The sequence below is a fragment of the Scyliorhinus torazame genome, chromosome 11 (assembly GCF_047496885.1).
Source record: "Scyliorhinus torazame isolate Kashiwa2021f chromosome 11, sScyTor2.1, whole genome shotgun sequence".
Taxonomy (NCBI): Eukaryota; Metazoa; Chordata; class Chondrichthyes; order Carcharhiniformes; family Scyliorhinidae; genus Scyliorhinus; species Scyliorhinus torazame.
Window position 1 is genome coordinate 7,654,628 of NC_092717.1, and position 22,893 is coordinate 7,677,520.

The 22,893-nt window shown below is 49.7% G+C and overlaps 1 protein-coding gene across 1 annotated transcript in view; it reads right to left on the reverse strand.

Annotated features, from left to right (window-relative positions):
* Positions 1–15,716: 15,716 nt before the first annotated feature.
* gask1a (golgi associated kinase 1A) overlaps positions 15,717–22,893 on the reverse strand; it is a 54,787-nt gene continuing 47,610 nt past the window's right edge. Inside the window, exon 4 of the mRNA XM_072468615.1 lies at positions 15,717–16,458. Within this exon, the coding sequence (XP_072324716.1) occupies positions 16,257–16,458 (202 nt within the window). The 3' untranslated portion in view covers positions 15,717–16,256. The remainder of the gene's footprint in view (positions 16,459–22,893) is intronic.

Genomic DNA, 22,893 nt, shown 5'->3' on the forward strand with positions numbered 1-22,893 from the left:
ACGCTGCCTGGTGTTCTTTTCCTACTACGCCCAGTGGGTCCCAAACTATGCGGACAAGGCCCGCCCACTCATTCAGTCCACCCAATTCCCCCTTGCGGCCGAGGCACAACACGCTTTCGCCCGCATCAGAGCAGACATCGCCAAGGCCGGGATGCTCGCAGTGGACGAGCCTTTTCAAGTAGAAAGCGATGCTTCAGACGTCGCCCTTGCCTCCACTCTAAACCAGGCAGGCAGACCCGTGGTATTCTTTTCCCGCACCCTTCATGCACCTGAAATTCGACACTCATCCGTCGAAAAGGAGGCCCAAGCTATCGTTGAAGCTGTGCGGCATTGGAGGCATTACCTGGCCGGTAAGAGATTCACTCTCCTCACTGACCAACGGTCGGTAGCCTTCATGTTCAATAACACACAGCGGGGCAAGATCAAAAATGATAAAATCTTGCGGTGGAGAATCGAGCTCTCCACCTATAATTACGAGATTTTGTATCGCCCCGGGAAACTCAATGAGCCCCCAGACGCCCTCTCCTGAGGTACATGTGCCAGCGCACAAGTGGACCAACTCCGGGCCCTGCACGGCAGCTTTTGTCACCCAGGGGTCACTCGATTGTACCATCTGGTCAAAGCTCTCAATCTGCCCCACTCCATCAAGGAAGTAAGGACAGTCACCAGGGACTGCCAGGTCTGTGCGGAGTGCAAGCCGCACTTCTACCGGCCAGACCGTGCGCGCCTGGTGAAGGTTTCCCGCCCCTTTGAACGCCTCAGCGTGGATTTCAAAGGGCCCCTTCCCTCCACCGACCGTAACACGTACATTCTCAGTGTGGTCGATGAGTACTCCAGATTCCCCTTCGCCATCCCATGCCCTGATATGACGCCTGCCACCGTCATCGGTTTCTGTTCGGTTTCCCCGCCTACATCCACAGTGACGGGGGATCCTCATTCATGAGCGATGAGCTGCGTCAGTTCCTGCTCAGCAGGGGTATCGCCTCCAGCAGGACGACCAGCTCCATCCCCCGGGGAAACGGGCAAGTAGAGCGGGAGAATGGGACGGTTTGGAGGGACGTCCAGCTGGCCCTACGTTCCAGGAACCTCCCAGCCTCTCGCTGGCAGGAGGTCCTCCCTGGCGCTCTACACTCCATCCGGTCACTATTGTGCACCACCACTAATAACACACCCCATGAATGTGTTTTTACCTTCCCCAGGAAGTTCACATCCGGGGCGTCGCTCCCGACTTGGCTTGCAGCTCCAGGACCGGTCCTTCTCCGTAGGCACGTCCGACTCCACAAGGCGGGGACCCCTTGGTGGACAGGGTTCACCTGCTCCACGCCAACCCACAATATGCCTACGTTGAGTTCCCCGACGGCCGCCAAGATACTGTCTCACTCAGGGACCTGGCACCATCAGATTCCACCCCACCACACTCCCCCCCCCCTTCCACCGCGCCGCCAATATTGACCCCACCAGACCAACCCCACCCTGCACAAGAGGACGAAGAGGATTTCTGCACACTCTCGGAGTTCCCCGATGATTGGCCAGCATCAGCACCGCCACCACCGCCACCACCGCAGCACCTACTTCGCCGCCACCGTTACACCGCTCCCAACGAAGCACCAAAGCACCGGATCGGCTGAACCTTTGACGGACTCCGGGCCGTCAACGTGGACTTTTCTTTTTTTTCTTCCTTGTTTCCCCCATTCTTAACAATGTACATAATTGCACTAAGTGTATATAGTTTCACATCACCCCCTCCAGACTCATTTTTAACAGGGGGTGAATGTGGTGAACCACTGTATTATGGGATGTAAGGTAGGAGCTGCACTACAGGTTCGCCGGTAGCCCCTGCCGGCTGGCTCTGCCCACTAAGATCTGTATAAATATGCGTGACCTCCGTTGCCCTGCCATTTCGCCAGCTGCAGCAGGAGGCCACGCTTCTGACTGCAATAAAGCCACAGTTGTACCCAATCTGCGTCCTTGTGCAATTGATTGCGCATCAAGACCTACGCAGGCACAGGGAGAATGTGCAAACTCCACACGGACAGTGACCCGTGGCCAGGATCGAACCTGGGTCCTCAGCGCCGCGAGGCAGCAGTGCTAACCACTGCGCCACCTCGCCATCCAGGTTTGATAATCAAGAAATGCTGACAGGCAAAAGAGAGTTAGTTATACTGAGGTTACAGCACAGAAACAGGCCCTTTGGCCCAACTGTGTGTCTTTGCTTCAAACATGTCTACTCCAACTTGGGCAAGTGAGTTGCTAACTAGAGGTAACAGAGTTAAAATAATTGGTGAAAGAACTTGAGGAGAAATAGGGAGAAATGTTTTCACACTGTTAAGAGCAGGAATACACTACTGGAAAGTATAGTGGAATCCAATTCCATAGGAATTCTCAAAAGGGAACTAGTACTTCAAGGGGACTCATTTGCAGAGTTTTGGGAATAAAATTGGACCAAATTAGCCAGCTCTTCAAAGAGTCAGCACAAGAAAGGTGGACTGAATCACTGTAAGATTCTACAACTCTATGACTGATTCTCGTGCATTTTGTGGCAAATGAGAAATTGTCCGAATCCGTTGCAAACTATCTGGTTGTTTTATGAGATTATTGTCTGTTTCGATCATATTAACGCTCTGGGACTGATCATCTGGACCTGTTCTATCTGTTGGTTCCTTTCAGACCTGACGACCCTGTGCAGGCTGTGAGGTTGTCGGTAAATGGCTGCCTTTGCTTTCTCCTCTGGGTTTCTGTGAATAAAGTACGGCTACCTGTAGTTTTCTGCTGGTGAAGACTGCAAGTGGCATCCTTTCATTTAAAAACACAGAAATCAAACCTGTCGATGCATTCAAGTGCTGCATCCTGACTTATGCAGTTGCGGAGTGGAATGGTTTCAGTGACAACAGAAGCAGCACTTCTTAAACCCGTCAAGTTGCTGCTGCTCCGTAACAGTTAAATATCATCCCTTCATGATATTTGTCAAGGTGATGTGAAAGAATTTTAGCATCAGGCAATTGAAATCTGAAAATGTCTTTGATTGTGTCTTGGCCATTTTAGACATTTGGCTGAGCCAGCAGTTAGATAACAGTGCCTCGCGAGCTCCGTCAAACATATTGGCCCATACTTCTACTGCAGCAGGGAAGCTAATGGCATTTGCTATTAGTTAGACAACTCCTCGCCTGTTTATGTTGCTGAAAGTGCAAGTTAACGATGTCGCAGTGAAGGAAACATGGGGCGGGATTCTCCGTCTCAGAGACTAAGTGCTGACGGCGGGGACAGAATTGGTGGCTTTCTACGACAGCAAAATTGCCGCCGCTCCCGGAGCAATTCAACAACCGTTAATGGGCTAGCACCGGCACCACCGAGGTGTGAGATCCCAGACAGGTCTCCACTCGGCACCTGGAAGGAACCCATGGCATAAAGGTTCAAGGCGACCTTCACCTTGACAGCCACTGAAGCGGGTGTTCTCCCCCAAACCCCCGCAGTGCCAAGTGCACCATGATCTGGCAGATATGTTGCACTGTCTTCAACGGCATGCTCGGTCTGGCTGGTCCTTGAACGGCGGGCATTGCAGTAACACACAAGGCCTGATGCGGTGCCTCCTCCCACCTCCTGCTGAGCGGCTCACTCTCCATCCTCACCAGCTGGCTCCGGTTCCTCTGGGGCAGGCTCCGCTGCAGCTGGGTCCTCCTCGAGCAGCTCCAGCTCGTACAGCCTCAGGACATCCCCCAGGGCTGCAGTGGCCAGGATGAAGGCCAACATTCCTGGTTGGATTCAGATAGCATTTGTCTGCAGGGGGTGAAAGGCCGACATGTTAGCATGGTGCATACGCCGGTGCCCAACGAGGTCCACCAGGCTACACGGTGGCCCCGATCTGCGTTGCAGATCCTGCCCCCGCATGTCCCTTTCCCCCCCCCTTCTCCCTCTCCCATCCCCATACGCAGCCCTGACCCGTCGGTGCCCAGCACCACGGGAGCCTCTGGCCCTGCCGCCCATCCCAGCTGCCAGGGGTACCATTGGTTGGCCCTACCAATGCCAGCCGTATGCTCCGCAGCCCCCACCCGGCACATTCCTGCAGGGGCTACTGTGGCCGTTGCCCTTGGGTGGGCTGCATGCTGCCCCGCTGGTGGGTGGTGGCCAGTTGGGGTGAGGAGATGTTGGTGGGGTGGAGGGTGGGATGCAGGGTTGATGGGGTGGGGGCACCCATTTGCCTGGTGGCACGGCGGTCAGTGGGGTGCGCAGCAAGATGGTTGCCTTGCAGGCTGCGACAATGGCAGTTCGTGCCTGGACGCCCTGGTCCCGTGGACGGGGGTTCACCCTGACCCCAAGGCCCATCCCACCAGGTCTGGCAGAGGCCCCAGCCCACAGCCAGCTCTGCCAGTGGCAGGACTGGCAGCCCACGATCGTTCCTCTGCATGTCCTACCTCTCTCTCGCTCTCTCTCATCAGCCACAATATTTAAAACCACAAGTGAAATTCGCCGTCGGTAATTCTTCCCGGTGGAGGCGGAGCATTGAGGAGGCCCCGCGTACGGCATTTACTGGCCGTGCAGAGTAGGACGCATTGACGCCGCTGTCGAGGCACCGGCCATGGTTTTGGCCTCGCAGCCGACTATCCGCCCGATCGCCGAGGATGAATCCCGCCCATGGTATCTGGTCAAGCGAAGATCCATCTCCTTAAATTAGATTTAAAGATTGTGAAATTAGGAGCTCAAGTGTAAATTAGAGTTGATGAATTCAACATCAAATCGGGTAAAGAAATAGAAATAAAGGGAGAGATAGAAATTAAATGAAAAGAGGTAAAGAAGACACAAATAGAAAGTTAAAAACAATTAAAAACTTTACACTTTAACAATCTCCAACAATTAAAACCTGGGGAATGAAACTCCAAACATGTAGCAGTTAATTTTCACTGCAAAAGGGGTTAATTGCAGTGATTATCACTTACCATGTGGTAAAAGGATATTTAGATCTAAGTCGATCAGGTTTCATTTTCTGTGGTGAGTTTAATTGTTATCTAATGTGCCAATATAACAGCTTCACGTCGTTCAATGTACATCATGAAGAGACAGAGAGCAAGATGCTGCTTTTGTAAAGTTAATAGCAGAACACAATTTGGAATGCAAATATTAAAAATGTTACTTTAATCACACATCTGCTCTCTGGCCTGCGGTTATACTGTTTACACATAAATAACAGCAAGCTCCACTGCAGACTTGGCGGCCTCTGTTCCTAAAGGGCTGAATTTTCACTGCATTATGTTCCCTGTGTCACTAATTCCCAGTGGGAATGTGGAACAAAAAGGCTCCCCTACACCTGGTCCTCGCCTTGCTCACGTCTGGTTGAGGGTCAACGGGGGTCAAGTCAACTCCTGCAAGAGATGTTTCAATGTAAAGACATTGATAAGACCTGCAAGTAACGTTACTGTAGCATGCACACCAACCTCATTGAAAGCCAGATGATGAAAGTGCTCACATTGACTGGGAGTGACACACATCGCATTTCAAAGCTTTGGGAGTTTAAAGGGACAAAGACCAATTCATTAGATAATGATTTTTGGTGACTAGAGGCCAGGAAACTCTTAACAAGTTGCCTTTGCAGAAGAGGTGCCATTGGGGACCGAAAATACCGTGAAAAACCCCGTCCTTACCATTGGCATGAGGTGTGTCCCATTTGGACTCCCTTTAGCTTCTTGTTTCTTGGTGGGAGAAAGAGACACATTTGGATGGCAGTGGATAGGAAGGACTCTATGAATACATGAACTCTTTTCCTTTAGGCTTCTTACAGAGACCCTTGAGGACAGAGAATATCATAGACTAGCACAGTAGGCCACTTGGCCTATTGCGTCTGCACCGACTCTATCGAAGGGCCATCACATTAGTCCCAATCTCCCGACATCAGCAATACCAGCCAGACAAACAACTGTCCGGATAACCTGTTTCACCGTGATTTTCCTTGTGAATAACCAATAAGACTACATTACTTTCCACTCCTGTGGACCGGGAGTGCCAGTGCCTCCACTTTAGCCTGAGCTGGTGTGGTCTGTGGACCAAGCTACCCGAATCCTGTTGGGCTGGAAGGATTTGTGCTGGACTGAGACAGAATGATGGGGTGTCAGTTGGGTTCTAGTGTGTGCCGCCCCAGTGATCCCACCAGCAGCCGGGAAAGGAAGAAGAGCGTTAGGGCCTGGTATTAGCTCATTTGTCAGCAGCTGACCTGAAGCAAACTTGCGAGTCAGTGCTTGCGTGCTTAAATAGGGTGGTGCCAAAAGAGGGGTTAAGTGGTGCTCTGTTGGTGAGCTGGAGTCTCCTGCTCCTCCTGTTTCTTCATTCAACTCTTACCCCTGAATTTAGGAAGCCTGCTACATTAATGGGCACAGGTCTGCTACTCCCGCTATCTCCTGTCCCGTGCAGCCTATATCTGATGAATTTACTTTGAACTCAGGGCGGTGTCCTGTCACCTGTTATTTTGCTCATACACCAACGAGATGGAATCAAGGGAACGAATACTTTTTTATTTAAGTGTGCAGACGATGTGGCTTTGGTAGGATTATTTTCAAAAAATGATAACTGTAGGGAATTACTTTGAACGTGTTGCCATCCTTCAGAAATTTTCATAGAATTTACAGTACAGAAGGAGGCCATTCGGCCCATCGAGTCTGCACTGGCTCTTGGAAACCCACCCAAGCCCACACCTCCACCCTATCCCCATAACCCAGTAGCCCCACCCAACACTAAGGGCAATTTTGGACACTAAGGGCAATTTATCATGGCCAATCCACCTAACCTGCCCATCTTTGGACTGTGGGAGGAAACCGGAGCACCCGGAGGAAACCCACGCACACACGGGGAGAAAGTGCAGTCTCCGCACAGACAGTGACCCAAGCCGGGAATCGAACCTGGGACCCTGGAGCTGTGAAGCAATTGTGCTGCCTTTTTATGTTTGATTGCTCTGCAGATCAATGTAGATAAATCCAAGAGCTCCTTTTATATAGCGATGGCCTGCATATGTGTGAACCTCTGTACCTTAATAATTAACCGGTAGAAGGTGTTGAGTGTTTCAAATATCTGGGAACATATATAAACCAGGAGCTAAGTTTCACAGAGAATACGGACTGTATCTTTAGTCAGAGCATATTTATACTTGAAAGACGTTTGGAGTGAGTCAAGATGTTTCCGAGATGGTACACAAATGTCTGGAAGAGAGAATATTTATCATTCAGCATGACTGTCTAGTATGGTAACCTGAGTGTGAAATGGAAAAGTAAGCTGGCCAGAATTGTCAACACTGTAGGTAAAATCACTCATAGACAGCAGACACACCTCGATAATTGATTTAACAACGCAGTAGGATGGCACAGTGCCACAGCGCTGAGGACCCTGGTTCGATCCTGGGTCACTGTCCATGTGGAGTTTGCACATTCTCCTTGTGTCTGCGTGGGTTTCGCCCCCACAACCCAAAGATGTGCAGGGTAGGTGGATTGGCCACACTAAATTGCCCCTTCATTGGGAACATTAAAAAATATATATATATTTAAAATAACAGTTAAGAGGAAAGCGCAGGCCATCATCTGTAACCCCTCTTACTCTTTATATCATCAATTTGAAAGGCACCCTTCGGGCCGCTGCTTTATGAGTGCCTTTTGCGAGGAAAAATCTGTTCAAGTGGTCTTTTGTTCCCAGTGTCATAAGCTTACTAAATAACATAATGTCAATTTACAAAGAAACAGGCCCTTCGGCCCACCAAGCTTGCCCCGATCATCATGCCTGCCTAAACTACAAACTTCTGCATTCCTGGGTCCGTATCCCTCTATTCCCATCCTATTCATGTATTCGTCAAGATGTCCCTTAAATGTCACTATCGTACCTACTTCCACCACCTCCTCCGGTAGCGAGTTCCAGGCACCCACTACCAGCTGTGTAAAAAAACTTGCCTCGTACATCTCCTCTAAACTTTGCCCCTCTCACCTTAAACCTATGCCCCCTAGTAATTGACCCCTCTACCCTGGGGAAAAGCCTCAGACTATCCACTCTGGCCAATCCCCTCATAATTTTGTAGACCTCTATCAGGTCGTCCCTCAACCTCCGTCGTTCCAGTGAGAACAAACCGAGTTTATCCAACTTCTCCTCATAGCTAATGCCCTCCATACCAGTCAACATTCTGGTAAATCTCTTCTGCACCCTCTCTAAAGCCTCCACATCCTTCTGGTAGTGTGGCGACCAGAATTGTACGCAATATTCCAAGTGTGGCCTAACTAAGGTTTTGCACAACTGCAGCATGACTTGCCAATTCTTATACTCAATGCCCCGGCCAATGAAGGCCAGCATGCTCTATGCCTTCTTGACTACCTTCTCCACCTGTGTTGCCCCTTTCAGTGACCTGTACACCTAGATCTCTCTGACTTTCAATACTCTTGAGGGTTCTACCATTCACTGTATATTCCCGACCTGCATTAGACCTTCCAAAATGCATTACCTCACATTTGTCCGGATTAAACTCCATCTGCCATATCTCCGTCCAAGTCTCCAAACAATCTAAATCCTGCTGTATCCTCTGACAGTCCTCATCGCTATCCGCAATTCCACCAACCTTTGTGTCGTCTGCAAACTTACTAATCAGACCAGTTACATTTTCCTCCAAATCATTTATATATACTACAAACAGCAAAGGTCCCAGCACTGATCCCTGCGGAACACCACTAGTCACAGCCCTCCAATTAGAAAAGCACCCTTCCACTGCTACCCTCTGTCTTCCTTAACTTGCTATTTTTATTTATTTTGACTGCAGAGTGCAATGTATTATGTTTGTACGGTAGGGATATATGTTATATATGCACAAATATATGAATGTAGGTATACATGAAATATTTACTGTTTCTACCTGATGACTGTATGATTATATGTTATACTGAAGATGAAGCGAAAGGCAAATTTCCACTTCTGTGTAGACAATATAATTCTATTCTATTCTATAGAAGCTGAAATATATTGATTACATGCTATTGTTAGAATGGACTCTTTCTATGTTTAAAAGTGCTCTCTTTAGATATTGTAGACAGGAATTGTAGAAATTGCAATTCCACCTCTAAACCTCTCTGCCTCTCCTCCTCCTTTAGGATGCTCCTTAAAACCTACTTCATTTGATCAAGCCTTTTGTCACCTGCCCCAGTGTCTCTCTATGTGACATGGTGTCAAACGTTTGTCTTATAATCATCCCTGTGAAGTACCTGGTGACTTTTAAGGAGGCTAAAGGTGGTACATAAATGCAAGTTGTTGTTGAAGCATCTGGATACTGGCCATTGAAGAAGGTGACAAGAGGTTATCATGGGCAGCCTCCTGCAAAGGAGGTGTTACTGGACAGGAGTGTCTGCTGGAAATTGTGCAGGATAGAGGCGACCCCAGGAAGGTGAGCGGAAAGTGAAGGAATCGACAAGATGGCAATAGCTGGTGATGTACCTCCACGTGAATTGCTGTTGCGAACTTCGATTTGGCTTGTTCTGGTGAGGCCAAGGAATTTCTAGCAGTGCTGTAGCCATGCCCTGTGAATGATGCAGCTGGTATTGCTGCAATTACAACACATCTGGTGCTGCTCCAGTAGCCAGACAGTGTCCCTCTGGAGACGTAATTTGCTGCTGCGAGATTCCAACCACTATGCCATCAAAGCAGGAGCCTTTCCTGCCACACTCCCCTCGCCAGACTGTCAGATGCGTGCTCAACCAGCTTCACAGACCTTTACACATGCACCTCTAAGCAGCATCTGAATTCCCACCACTTCTTGGGTTTGCGATTGACCTTGGGCATTAGGTGTGACCACCCATCCTCACGATATTTAATTAACCCATGAGCTCAGAGATTAGGATGAGCTCAGGCGTGTTTGACTCGGGTACATTTTAGCCGCGCACCACCTAATTTAGGCAAAGGTTGAAGGGGGGGGTGGGGCGAGGTGGGAGGACAATCATTAGGGCAGCATGGTAGCACAAGTGGATAGCACTGTGGCTTCACAGCCCCAGGTTCGATTCCCTGCTGGGTCACTATCTGTGCGGAGTTTGCACGTTCTCCCCGTGTGTGCGTGGGTTTCCTCCGGGTGCTCCGGTTTCCTCCCTCAGTCCAAAGACGTGCAGGTTCAGTGGATTGGCCACGATAAATTGCCTTTAGTGACCAAAAAGGTCAGGAGGGGTTATTGGGTTACGGGGATAGGGTGGAAGTGAAGGCTTAAGTGGGTTGGTGCAGACTCGATAGGCCGAATGGCCTCCTTCTGCACTGTATGTTCTATGTTCAACCCCCATGTATCTAAGTACGTAATCCAGGATCACACTGGGTTTCAAAACAACGACAGCACAGACACAGGTCAACATTAAATACTTTATTGCTGGAACAGTCGAAGCAAAATGGTGGCGGAATCTCCGATTTTCAAACTCATGCTCCTGCCAGTGGAGAATCGGCACTGTGTCCCAATGTCCCCGAGGTGGGATTCTTTTACCTTCACTCAGCTAATTTATGCATATGGAGAGCACGCCAGATGGTCTACACTTATTGGGCCCAGGCCGCCATTTTGAATGGACACCCCAATCCCAGCATCAGTAGACAGGCTCCCTCTCTTCACAATGCAGATGTTGACCTCCCCCCCACGCTCTTCCCCCTTGCTCACAAGGGGAGCACCTCCAACCTCTCATCAAGGAGGTGCACCCTCCTCCCACTATGGCGATAATGGGTCACTCCCCCCACCTCACACCACACACACGAGGGCGACCCCCCACCCAGCCTCCCTCAGCACCCCCTCACAGACCTCCCTCTCCCTCAGCCAACCTCCTCCATCAAGCTCCCCCCAGGCCCATCCCCTGGCAGTGAAACAGTAAAGTGCGCCCTGCCACCGTGGCACTGACACCCTAGCCTGACGCATTGGACCCTGAGGCAGGTCAAGGAGGCAAATTCATTGCTCCTGTGCCCCTCTGCCGCTGCCAGGCTACAGAGGGTGGGTCCTGGCGTTTGGGTGGGCTCGGACTGTGGGTAAGAGGTTGACTCTGGGTCTGTTCCCTGGGATGGGGTTCCTGGGTGGGATTCTCTGACCCCCCGCTGGGTCGGAGAATCCCGGAGGGCGGCGCGAATCCCGCCCCGCCGCCCCAACGCCGCATGCCGTATTCTCCGACGGCAGTTTTTGGGCGGCGTTCACGCCATGCCGGTCGGGGGCCGTTGGCAGAGGCGCCCCCGGCCATTCTCCGGACCCCGATGGGCTGAGCGGCTGTCGGTTTCTGGCCAGTCCCGCCGGCGTGGATTAGACTTGGTCCCACACGGCGCCACCTGGCAGGTAAGTCGGCTGGGGCAGTCCTCGGGGGGGGGGGGGGGTGTAGGGGGGGGGTGTGAGGGGGGGGGGGCCCACCGATCTGCGGGCCGGCCTGTGCCGTGGGGGACTTCTTCCTTCTGCGCCGGCCCCTGTAATGCTCCGCCATGGCTGGCGCGGTGAGGAAACCCCCCTGCGCATGCGCCAGAATACACCGGAGGTTCCGCGCACGCGCAGGATCACGCCGGCCATTTGGCGCATGCGCGGACTCGCGCAGTCCCTTCGGCGCCGGCTGGCGTGGCGCCAACCCCTCCGGCGTCCACCTAGCCCTCGGAAGTCCAGAGAATTCTGCTACTTCCGGTCGGCCTGACGCCGGAGGGGTTCACGCGTTGTTGACACCGGCGTCAGACCATCGGACCGATTGCGGAGAATCCCGCTGCCTGTATCTGGAATGCCCCTGCCAGCCCTGGGCAACCTGAAGGTCACTCTTGGCCTGGTGATCTCGGACAATCCTCTGTTCAAAATCATCATCCTTGCCTGTGAACTGTTTAAACTTTGAAGTGGCCTTCTCACTTTGAACTGCTCTGCCTGACAGCTGATGAGCAGATCAGACAGCTCATTGAAGAATCAATCTAGGAAGACTTTCCCTTTCCTCACATCTGTACCCTCAGAATTATGCTTTTTACACTTGATTTTTGAAGAGTCCGAACCTTCTGAGAAAGCCCACACTTAAAATGCTTTGAAATCCCCTGGGATTCTTTGAAATGCTTTCCATTCATTCAATTTCACAATGCAGTACTTTGATTGGCAGCTTAATGGTTTAAACACAGCAGGCAGGAGGTTTGTTTATTTATTTTTCCCTTCATGCTTGAATGCATCTAACTGCAATTGATCCTAATGCAATGTTTATAAACATCCTTCTTCTGATTGACAGCTGGTGGCCACTTCAAAAATGCTAAGTGCTTTCACGTCCTCTTTTCTAAGGCAGAAAGCACTTAGCAGCAGAGGATTGCCTGAGATCACCATGCCAAGAGTGATCTTTAGGTTACCCAGGGCAAGAAGGGGAAGCCCCCAGGACACTTGATGGACCCTCTTACTGCAGCCTGGTAGTAGCAGCGGGGCATATGGGCAATGGACTTACCTCCTTGATACCCCCTCGGGGTCCATTGTGCCAGGGCAGCACTTGTCAATACTTACACCAAAACCCACTTGGTGAAGTTCCCACTGGGGGTTGGGGGGGGATTGGAACCATAACTGGAGTGGGGGGGGGGGGGGATTCAGATTCGGGCTTCCAGTCCGTTAATTGAATTCAGAAAATTATAGGGAGATCCCAATCAGACGGCGTACTAGAGGGGTACGCCACCCGCCTTCAGGACAGCCTCAGGACGTCACGTGAGGCCCTCCCCCGATTTCCGCCCCCAATGGGCCGAGTCCCCAACGGCGTGGGGCGCGTGTCCTCTCACTTTTCGGGGACCTCGCGTGGCGGCCACGGACTGTGTCCAGCGCCGCCAAAGTTGGGGGGGAGAGCTGTTCCGCTGGCGGGGGGTGGTCTTCGGCGGGGGCGGGGGGGGGGACTGGTGGGGGGTGGTCCTGGGGTGGAGAGGGGGGTTACAGGGAGGCGTTTTTTGGCAGGCCATGTTGTACGGTGAGGCTGTCATGCGCGGCCACGGATCCGGCATTTGTGCGTCCGTATCGGCAGGTAAAGCCGGGGGTTCTACGTGGCCCGGTTGCTAGCCCCCCACCGGGAGGAGCATCGGTGCTGAGGCGCGGTCGATTTTTTGGTCATAAGACCAGACTGATCCTGCGGACAAAGCTACAGAATCGGAGAATCCAGCCCTATGTTTCCCTTTACAACAATATTCAGGGTGGACAAATGAGCGCAATTTAAATGGTGTAATTTATATAACTGAATTGCATCTGTCTGTGAGGAGCTGTACAAGCCCACTGTATCCTGGCCTGTGCCACATGTATAACGAGAGGCATCGTTCCCTTTATCACACCACCACACTGCTCTTAATCAGGTTTCTGGCTCAGCATTCATCAGTCTAGGAGGAGTATGATGTGGTTCACAGAGAGATAAGTAAGCAATATAGAGAGAGGGAGAGAGAGGGTGAGAGGGAGGGAGAAAGCCAGTAGCCCCGTCTTCGACATTCAAGGCCATATTGCAACCTCTACAAGGTACAGATAATCAAAAACCTTGGAACGCTTCAGAAAATAGTTGGTTTTGTTTAATGGGATATGTGATGTATCTCCTGCTCCCTGGCTGCCGTGTGTTCCCAGTTCAACTGAGCGTATCTGATCCCAGGTTCCCCCAGGGAATTCACTCAGTCAGATGGCACTTTTTGCTTGTTTGGGCTTTATCTTTATTTTAGAAAAGCTCGATTAACCATTTCACCTCGGGAATCTATTCTTCGATGGTTAATTTGTGAGGCAGACTGGATTCTACTCTGTATCCTGCGATCAGCTGTTTTACTGCTATATTTTAAATGGAGTCTATTTCAAAACTTTATTACATGAGATGGGTACAGCTACAGGGGACAACTTTAGAATTTAGAAGGATGCAGGGGGATCTTATAGAAACATATAAAATCATGAAGTGAATAGATAGGATAGATGCGGGCAGGTTGTTTCCACTGGCGGGTGACAGCAGAACTAGGGGGCATAGCCTCAAAATGAGGGTAAGTAGATTTAGGACGGAGTGTAGGAGGAACTTCTTCACCCAAAGGGTTGTGAATCTATGGAATTCCTTGCCCAGTGAAGCAGATGAGGCTCCTTCATTAAATGTTTTTAAGATAAAGATAGATAGTTTTTTGAAGAATAAAGGGATTAAGGGTTATGGTATTCGGGCCGGAAAGTGGAGCTGAGTCCACAAAAGATCAACCATGATCTCATTGAATGGCGGAGCAGGCTCGAGGGGCCAGATGGCCTACTCCTGCTCCTAGTTCTTATGTTCTTTGCAAAGTGTACTTTAAACTGAAAAAAACAGACATAGATTTCTCAAGAAATCTATCAGTTCTTTGTGATTTTGAGGTGGCAGCATACCAGAATTCATGAATGAAGTGGGTCAAAATACATTTCTGGGTTGGCCACACGTCAGAGCCAAGCTTTCATGTGGGATTGGAATAATAATCTTTATTATCGTCACAAGTAGGCTTACATTAACACTGCAATGAAGTTACTGTGAAAATCCCCTCGTCGCCACATTCCGGCTCCTGTTCGGGTACACAGAGGGAGAATTCAGAATGTCCAATCCACCTAACAGCACGTCTTTCGGGACTTGTGGGAGGCACCCGGAGCACCCGGAGGAAACCCACGCAGACACGGGGATAGAACTGAAGGTCTCTGCCTGTGCCACACTAATCCTAAAGGTGTTGCCACACATACCTTTTGATTCTTTCCTGTAATATGTTATAGGTGACAGATTTCAGTGTGTGGTTTAGTTTATTAACAGTGCATCGGAAGCATCAGGACCAATGACAGAATAAGAATGTATATCATACAATGCATATTCATCATTACTGTACTAGCAACATTGAGCATGAGGGATTGGAGTCTACATTGCTGAAGGCAGGGGGTTAGGTATTGAGGGGTGTGAGGAGAGTGTGCCCCTGTGTCTCAACTGGGTGTCAATCACAGAAGGATTGGCTGATGGTTGTTGACTGAAATTTAAAATCTGGCGGCAATCTTCAACAATAATCTTCAACGAAGGGGAGACTATGATGGACGAACTAAAAGGGAAATGGGAAGAAGAGCTAGGGGAGGAGATTTGGGCAGATGCCCTAAACAGGGTAAACTCGTCGTCCTCGTGCGCCAGGCTAAGCCTGATTCAGTTTAAGGTATTACACAGGGCACATATGACTGGAACACGGCTCAGTAAATTTTTTGGGGTGGAGGATAGGTGTGCGAGGTGCTCGAGAAGCCCAGCGAATCATACCCATATGTTTTGGTCATGCCCGGCACTACAGGGGTTTTGGATGGGGGTGACAAAGGTGCTTTCGAAAGTAGTAGGAGTCCGGGTCGAACCAAGCTGGGGGTTGGCTATATTTGGGGTTGCACAAGAGCCGGGAGTGCAGGAGGCGAAAGAGGCCGATGTTTTGGCCTTTGCGTCCCTAGTAGCCCGGCGCAGAATATTGCTAATGTGGAAAGAAGCCAAGCCCCCGGGGGTGGAGACCTGGATAAATGATATGGCGGGGTTCATAAAGTTAGAGCGGATTAAGTTCGTCCTAAGGGGGTCGGCTCAAGGGTTTACTAGGCGGTGGCAACCGTTCGTCGAATATCTTGCGGAAAGATAGATAGGGGAGAACAAAGAAGGCAGCAGCAGCGGCCCAGGACTTGGGGGGGGGGGGGGGGGGGGGAGGGATTGGGGGGGGGGGGGGGGGGGGTGGCCTGAGACAAGGCAGTTGCCAATTAGGGCTAGTTTTTATTTTTTGTTATTTAATATTTATTTATTTGTTGTTGTTTTTGTTTAAATTTAAAAAGGTCATTATTATCTGTATTGTTACAATGTTGTGTAAAGGATGCACAATGTACTGTGTTGGTTGACCACAAATTTTCAATAAAATATTATTTAAAAAAAAAAACAATAATCTTCAACCGGCACATTGCTTGTCCTCTCCCTGTATCCCGTTCTCAGCCCCACTTGAGGTGACACCCCAGCTGTCCCCGCCTGGGACACTTTAATGCCCCTTTCAACTGAATTGGGCCAAGGTGATGCAAAGACAAACATCAGGCGGACACAAGTCCCTTATCTACCGGACTTCCTGGAGAACTCTCAGTGAATATTCAGCTTGTCCACATGCATCAAAGCAGAACTACTGTAAAGCTGGATTTGATAACTGTCTGCCTCTCCAGGGGTAGTGAAGGCTCCAGCAGATTCACCGTATATGGCACGTGAGGAAATGTGCACTTATTTCTTGGAATAGGTTTCCCATCTCTGGTTTCAAACAGTCGGTGGGTAAATGTTACTCTTTGAACTGCAGCCTGTGTTGTAGTCTCTTTAGTCCTGGACTAATTTGATATTTTTCTCCTGGATGTAGTTGAGCAGTAGCTGAGCTCTTTTCTCAATGACCTGAACCAGCTTCTTCAGGCCTCTGGTCCCATTGTGGCTCTCCCAGAACTCAGTGTCCATGCGCAGGGACCTCAGTAACCTGCTTTGTAGGCATCCAGACTGTAAGAGTGAGATGACACGTGCAGGAAATCTATGGAAGAGACACACCAGAATCCACTTATTAATAGAAGGGTAAAGTCATAGAGACATAGAGAAAAGACCCTTCGGCCCATTGCATCTGTGCCGGTCAAAAACAACCACCTAACCATTCTAATCCCAGTTCCCAGCACTTGGTCCATAGCCGTGTCTGCCCTGGCATCGCAAATTCACATCTAGATCCTTCTTAAATGTTATGAGGGTCTCTGCCTCCACCTCCCTTTCCGGCAGCGAGTTCCAGACTCCCACCCCCCTCTGGGTGAAAAGGTTTTCCCTCACATCCCCTCGAAACCCCCTGCCCCTCACCTTAAATCTCTGCCCCCCCGGCCACTGATCCCTCCACCAAGGGGAAACATTTCTTTCTGTCTACTCTATCTATGCCCCTCATAATTTTATACATCTCAATTATGTCCCCCCTCAGTCTCCTCTGCTCCAAGGAAAACAATCCCAGTCTGTCCAATCTCTCTTCATAGTTAAAACTCTCCAGCCCAGGCAATGTCCTGGTAAATCTCCTCTGCACCATTTCCACTGCTATCACATCCCTCCTATAATGTGGATTCCAGAAATGCTCACAATACTCTAGCTGTGGCCTAACCAACATTTTACACAGTTCCAGCATAACCTCCCTGCTCTTAAACTCTACGCCTCCGCTAATAAAGACAAGTATACCAAATTCCTTCTTAACCACTGTGTCCACCTGCCCTGCTACCTTCGGGGACCGGTGTACATGCACACCAAGAACACGCTGATCCTTGTGCTTCCCATGGTCCTGCCATTTATCACGTATTCCCTTGCCTTGTTTGTCCTGCTCAAGTGCATCACCTCACACTTAAACCAATGCCCTCTGTAAACTTGCGCTCATCCAAAACCGGGCAGCACGGTAGCACAGTGGTTAGCACAATTGCTTCACAGCTCCAAGGTCCCAGGTTCGATACCAGGCTTGGGTCACTGTCTGTGCGGAGTCTGCACGTTCTCCCCGTGTGTGCGTGGGTTTCCTACGGGTGCTCCGGTTTCCTCCCACAGTCCAAAGATGTGCTAGTTAGGTGGATTGGCCACGCTAAATTGTCCTTAGTGTCCAAAATTGCCCAAAATTGTCCAAAAGATGCACTGCAGTAACTCACCAATGTTCCTTAGACAGCACCTTCCAAACCCATGACCACTACCATCTAGAAGGACAAGAGCAGCAGATACCTGGGAACCCCTCCAAGTCATTCACCACCCTGACTTGGAACTATATCGCCGTTCCTAACAGCACAGTGAGTGTGCATACATCTGAAGGACTGCAGCGGTTCAAGAAAGAAACTCACCACCACCTCTGAAGAGCAATGAGAGATGGGCAATAACTGCTGGCCTAACCAGTGATGCCCACATCCCGTAAATGAATTAAAAAAATAAAAAGACCTTGCAGCAAGTCCCATTCACCCATCACCCCACTGTGCTCGCTGATCTATATTGGCCCATCAATCCCTCAATTTTAAAATTCTCACCTCTCATCCCTCCATCATCTTGCTCATCCCTCTCACTGTAACCTCCTCCAAAACTGACAACCCTCTGAAATATATTTATCCCTTTAATTCAGGCCTCTGGAGTATCCCCGATCTTAATCACTCCAGCATTGACGTCCTTCCAGTTGATAAGGCTTCAAGCCCTGGAATTTGCTGCCTAAATCTCTCTACCTCCCTTTTCTCATTTAAGGTACTGCTGTAAATCTATCACTTTAATCAAACCTTTGGTCATCTGTCCTCACATCTCTTATATCAAGTTGAAACAAGTACACCTAGAAAAACAATGTGAGGGTGGGAATAATGGGATAAAGAGAGAAGGAACAAAAGGACACAGAAAAAAAGCAAAATGTTTCATTTTAAAACATCAACACTAATTACATTCTGAAGGAATGAGACTCAACATTTGTTAAACAAAATAATTTTCAGGGCCAGAGAGGTTGTTTGGCAATAATTCAGACTTATCATGCCTTTAAAAATACACTTACATCTCAGTGGGAAAGCCCGACCTTTTGTGGGTATGGTTAGTGGATAATTAGCACATTACACCCTGTCGTATATTTTAATACGGAGTCTCTCAGTGAAGCACTGGTGAAACAAAGACTGTGAGGGAGAGGACAAAGTCGGACAGCGATTCCTGTATTCCACCTCAATGTGAGGCTGTCAGATGTTGCTGTCCAATTTATTCCATAATTACTCTAATGCAAAATCCAGATCATTATCCACTTCATCAGCGATGTGATTTCCAAACCCATGCTATGCAATACTTTCCAAAGAATAAAAATATAATTCTTCAGCGTGACCTTGCCTTAAGGCAATTTAGACCTGCTGTGCGCAAAATTCCAAATCAGGAGTTCAGCATTTGAAATGCAGAATGGAAAGTTTGGGCAGAACATTTTCATTACAATGTGATAAACGCGTGCCACAGAACCAGGAAAGTGGCTGAATTTGAAAAGAACCAAGATAGGAGCTGGAATTCTCCGGCCTTTGGGATACTCTTTTCCCACTGGAAGCGCAGCCCCGCCCGCGGGTTTTCCAGCGGTGTGCATTGGCTTCAATGGGAAATCCCATTGACAAGCGGCGGGGAGATAGAATACCGCCACCAGCGAATGGCACTGCAGAGAAACACACAGCTGGGAGACAGGAGGATCCAGCAGAAAAGACAACAGTAAAATCCTGTCTGTAAATTGCAGAGTTCTTGGGCTGGATTCTCCGTCGGCAGGCTCCTCCGTTTCGCCGGCAGCGCACTCACGCCCGCGGATTTCCCGACGCCGTGGGGGTGGCCACAATGGGAAACCCCATTGGCCGGCTGGCGGGACGGAGAATCCCGCTGCCGGCGGGGGTGTACCGCGCCAGAAAAAGGGTGTGGCGGGACGGAGAATCCAGCCCATTTAGATTTGGAAATGGATCGAAGGAATCTTATGGAAAATTAGATAGGAGTTGGATAGGTGTCGGATAAAAGGACCAAGTGGCTACCGCTGCTTAAAGTTATGCATATCTATAATCTCATATATTGTCCTGTTGTAGCATGTGGTACCACGTGTATGTACTCTGATTGTGTCCAATATAGCTGTCTTATGTACATCGGCTTATAGTTCACACTGCTGTTCCTCATGTGTGTATATTGATAGAACACTGACTTCTTGCTTCTACAACCCACAGAAAGCTCCACTCCGCAAATTGCAGCCGCTTGTGCATCTTTGATTTAATTTTTTTTTTGGAATACCCAATTATTGTTTTCCAATTAAGGGGCAATTTACCGTGGCCAATCCACCTAACCTGCACATCTTTGGGTTGTGGGGGCGAAACCCACGCAGACACAGGGAGAATGTGCAAACTCCAGACGGACAGTGACCTGTGGCCTGGATCGAACCCGGGTCCTCGGTGCCGTGAGGCAGCAGCGCTAACCACTGCGCCACCGCGCCGCTCTACGCATCTTTGATTTTAATCACTTTACTTTTGGTGGTCATGCCTCCACCTGCCTAAGGCAAAAAGGTCTGGAATCCTTCCTTCTACCTCTCTCTGTTTCTTAAATATACTCCTTAAAACTGACTTTTGAACAAGCTTTTAGTCACGTGGTATCTCCTTTGGTTTGGTGCTAATTTCTGTCTGATTACGTTAAAGGTGCTATATAAATGCAAATGCAAGTTGTTGCCTCAAATAGATACATTAATAGTGCTGTTGCCTCACGTACACATAATGCAATGTTTATTGGGCTCTGTGGTCCTGCAAGGGCTGTGAATCAGTTGAACAGACATCATGAAATCTCCAGCAGCACTGCCACTTCACTGCACAGTTGATTCAGTGCACACTGAGATTCCCTCCAGGCTGCTATGCCTGAATATTAATTTTTGTGATCTTTGTTTCCTGGATTTGCCAGTCTGAGGTGGCTCAGATACAAGTTCCAGTAAAGTCAGGCCAATTCGAGCAGAAAGCACGTGTTTCAGAAAGCCTGTTTCAGTAATTCTACTGCTGCTCACGTATCTCCAGGAGTGAACTGATTTGAACAGCTGGTTTTATATATTTATGTATTCATAGAGTTTTTCATCCGGGAATGTGGGCAGATGAATCCGTCTTCATACCTCAGTATCTCAGAAATCTCCAAGAACAACATTCTGCAAAATCGACTGGAAACCGATCTGCAATAGCTGACTTAACTATACTACTTAGTAATATAACTCATTAAATTCTGGTGGCTTGCTGAATCTGAGTAATGAGTCAACATTGCATTCAGGTCGCAGTGCACGCTGCATTCAGACTGCACTGCATGTTGCAGACATCAGTGCACACTGCATTCAGATAGCACTGCATGTTGCAGACATCAGTGCACACTGCATTCAGGTCACAGTGCAGGCCACATTCAGGTCACAGTGCAGGCCACTTTCAGGTCGCAGTGCATGCTGCATTCAGGTCGCAGTGCATGCTGCATTCAGGTCGCAGTGCACGCTACATTCAGGTCGCAGTGCATGCTGCATTCAGGTCGCAGTGCACGCTACATTCAGGTCGCAGTGCACGCTACATTCAGGTCGCAGTGCGTGCAGCATTCAGACAGCAGTGCATGTTGCCGAAATCAATGCACACTACATTCAGGTCGCAGTGCACACTGCATTCAGGTCGCAGTGCACGCTGCATTCCTACAGCACTGCATGCTGCAGACATCGGTGCACATTGCATACAGGTCGCAGTGCACGCTGCATTCAGATAGCACTGCATGTTGCAGACATCAGTGCACACTGCATTCAGGTTGCAGTGCATGCTGCATTCAGATAGCACTGCATGTTGCAGACATCAGTGCACACTGCATTCAGATAGCACTGCATGTTGCAGACATCAGTGCACACTGCATTCAGGTCACAGTGCAGGCCACATTCAGGTCACAGTGCAGGCCACATTCAGGTCACAGTGCATGCTGCATTCAGGTCGCAGTGCATGCTGCATTCAGGTCGCAGTGCATGCTGCATTCAGGTCGCAGTGCACGCTACATTCAGGTCGCAGTGCGTGCAGCATTCAGACAGCAGTGCATGTTGCCGAAATCAATGCACACTACATTCAGGTCGCAGTGCACACTGCATTCAAGTCGCAGTGCACGCTGCATTCCTACAGCACTGCATGCTGCAGACATTGGTGCACATTGCATACAGGTCGCACACTGCATTCAGGTCACAGTGCAGGCCACATTCAGGTCACAGTGCAGGCCACATTCAGGTCACAGTGCAGGCCACTTTCAGGTCGCAGTGCATGCTGCATTCAGGTCGCAGTGCACGCTACATTCAGGTCGCAGTGCGTGTAGCATTCAGACAGCAGTGCATGTTGCCGAAATCAATGCACACTACATTCAGGTCGCAGTGCACACTGCATTCAGGTCGCAGTGCACGCTGCATTCCTATAGCACTGCATGCTGCAGACATCGGTGCACATTGCATACAGGTCGCAGTGCACACTGCATTCAGATAGCACTGCATGTTGCAGACATCAGTGCACACTACATTCAGGTTGCAGTGCATGCTGCATTCAGGTCGCAGCACATACTACATTCAGGTAGCAGTGCATGCTGCATTCAGGTCGCAGTGCACACTGCATTCCTGCAGCACTGCATGTTGCAGACAACAGTGCACAATGCATTCAGGTCGCAGTGCATGCTGCATTTAGACAGCACTGCATGTTGCAGATACCAGTGACACTGCATTCAGGTTGCAGTGCCCGCTGCATTCAGACTGCACTGCATGTTGCAGATACCAGTGACACTGCATTCAGGTCGCAGTGCATGCTGCATTCAAGCTACCCCTGTACATTGCAGTCAGACAGTATTGCACAGAGTCCTCACAAGGTGTGGGTATATGAGGCGCGATCTAACGGAAACGTTTCTCAGTGTCATTTCAGGTGGGTTTGGCTGGGAGTTTCTCCCTGGCTCTGTTGGCAGGTTCCCCATCGCTATCTAACCACACTCAGTCATTTTATCGGACCCCGGGGAGTTTCTTTCCGGGCTAGTGCACATAAGAATTATTTCCATCACTGGGTAGCGGACCTCCCTGGCCTTACCGGCTCCTCCGCGATCAGGCCACCATTTTGAAAGGGTGCCCCGATCTCTAAGTGATTTGAGGGTCCCCCACACTCCCACCCACAGGTAATATCACCCCCTCACACATGGGCATTAACCCCCCTCCCCCCACTACCACAAGTGAGGACACCCCACTATGGGGTCACTGAGGCCCCCCCCTTCCACGACCTCCGCCCTTCGCCCCCGAACCTTTAGGAGGCCCCTTCATTCCCATCCTTTGTTATATTACTTGGTTTAAGTAATATATGTTGTTACTAACTGTAGATGACGTTGAAGAACACTCGAGTCTTCAAATTAAACTGAAAGAATTTATTAAGTAACGATAAAACTAATAAATGAGTTTGACACTCCACTGAACTAACTCTAGCAA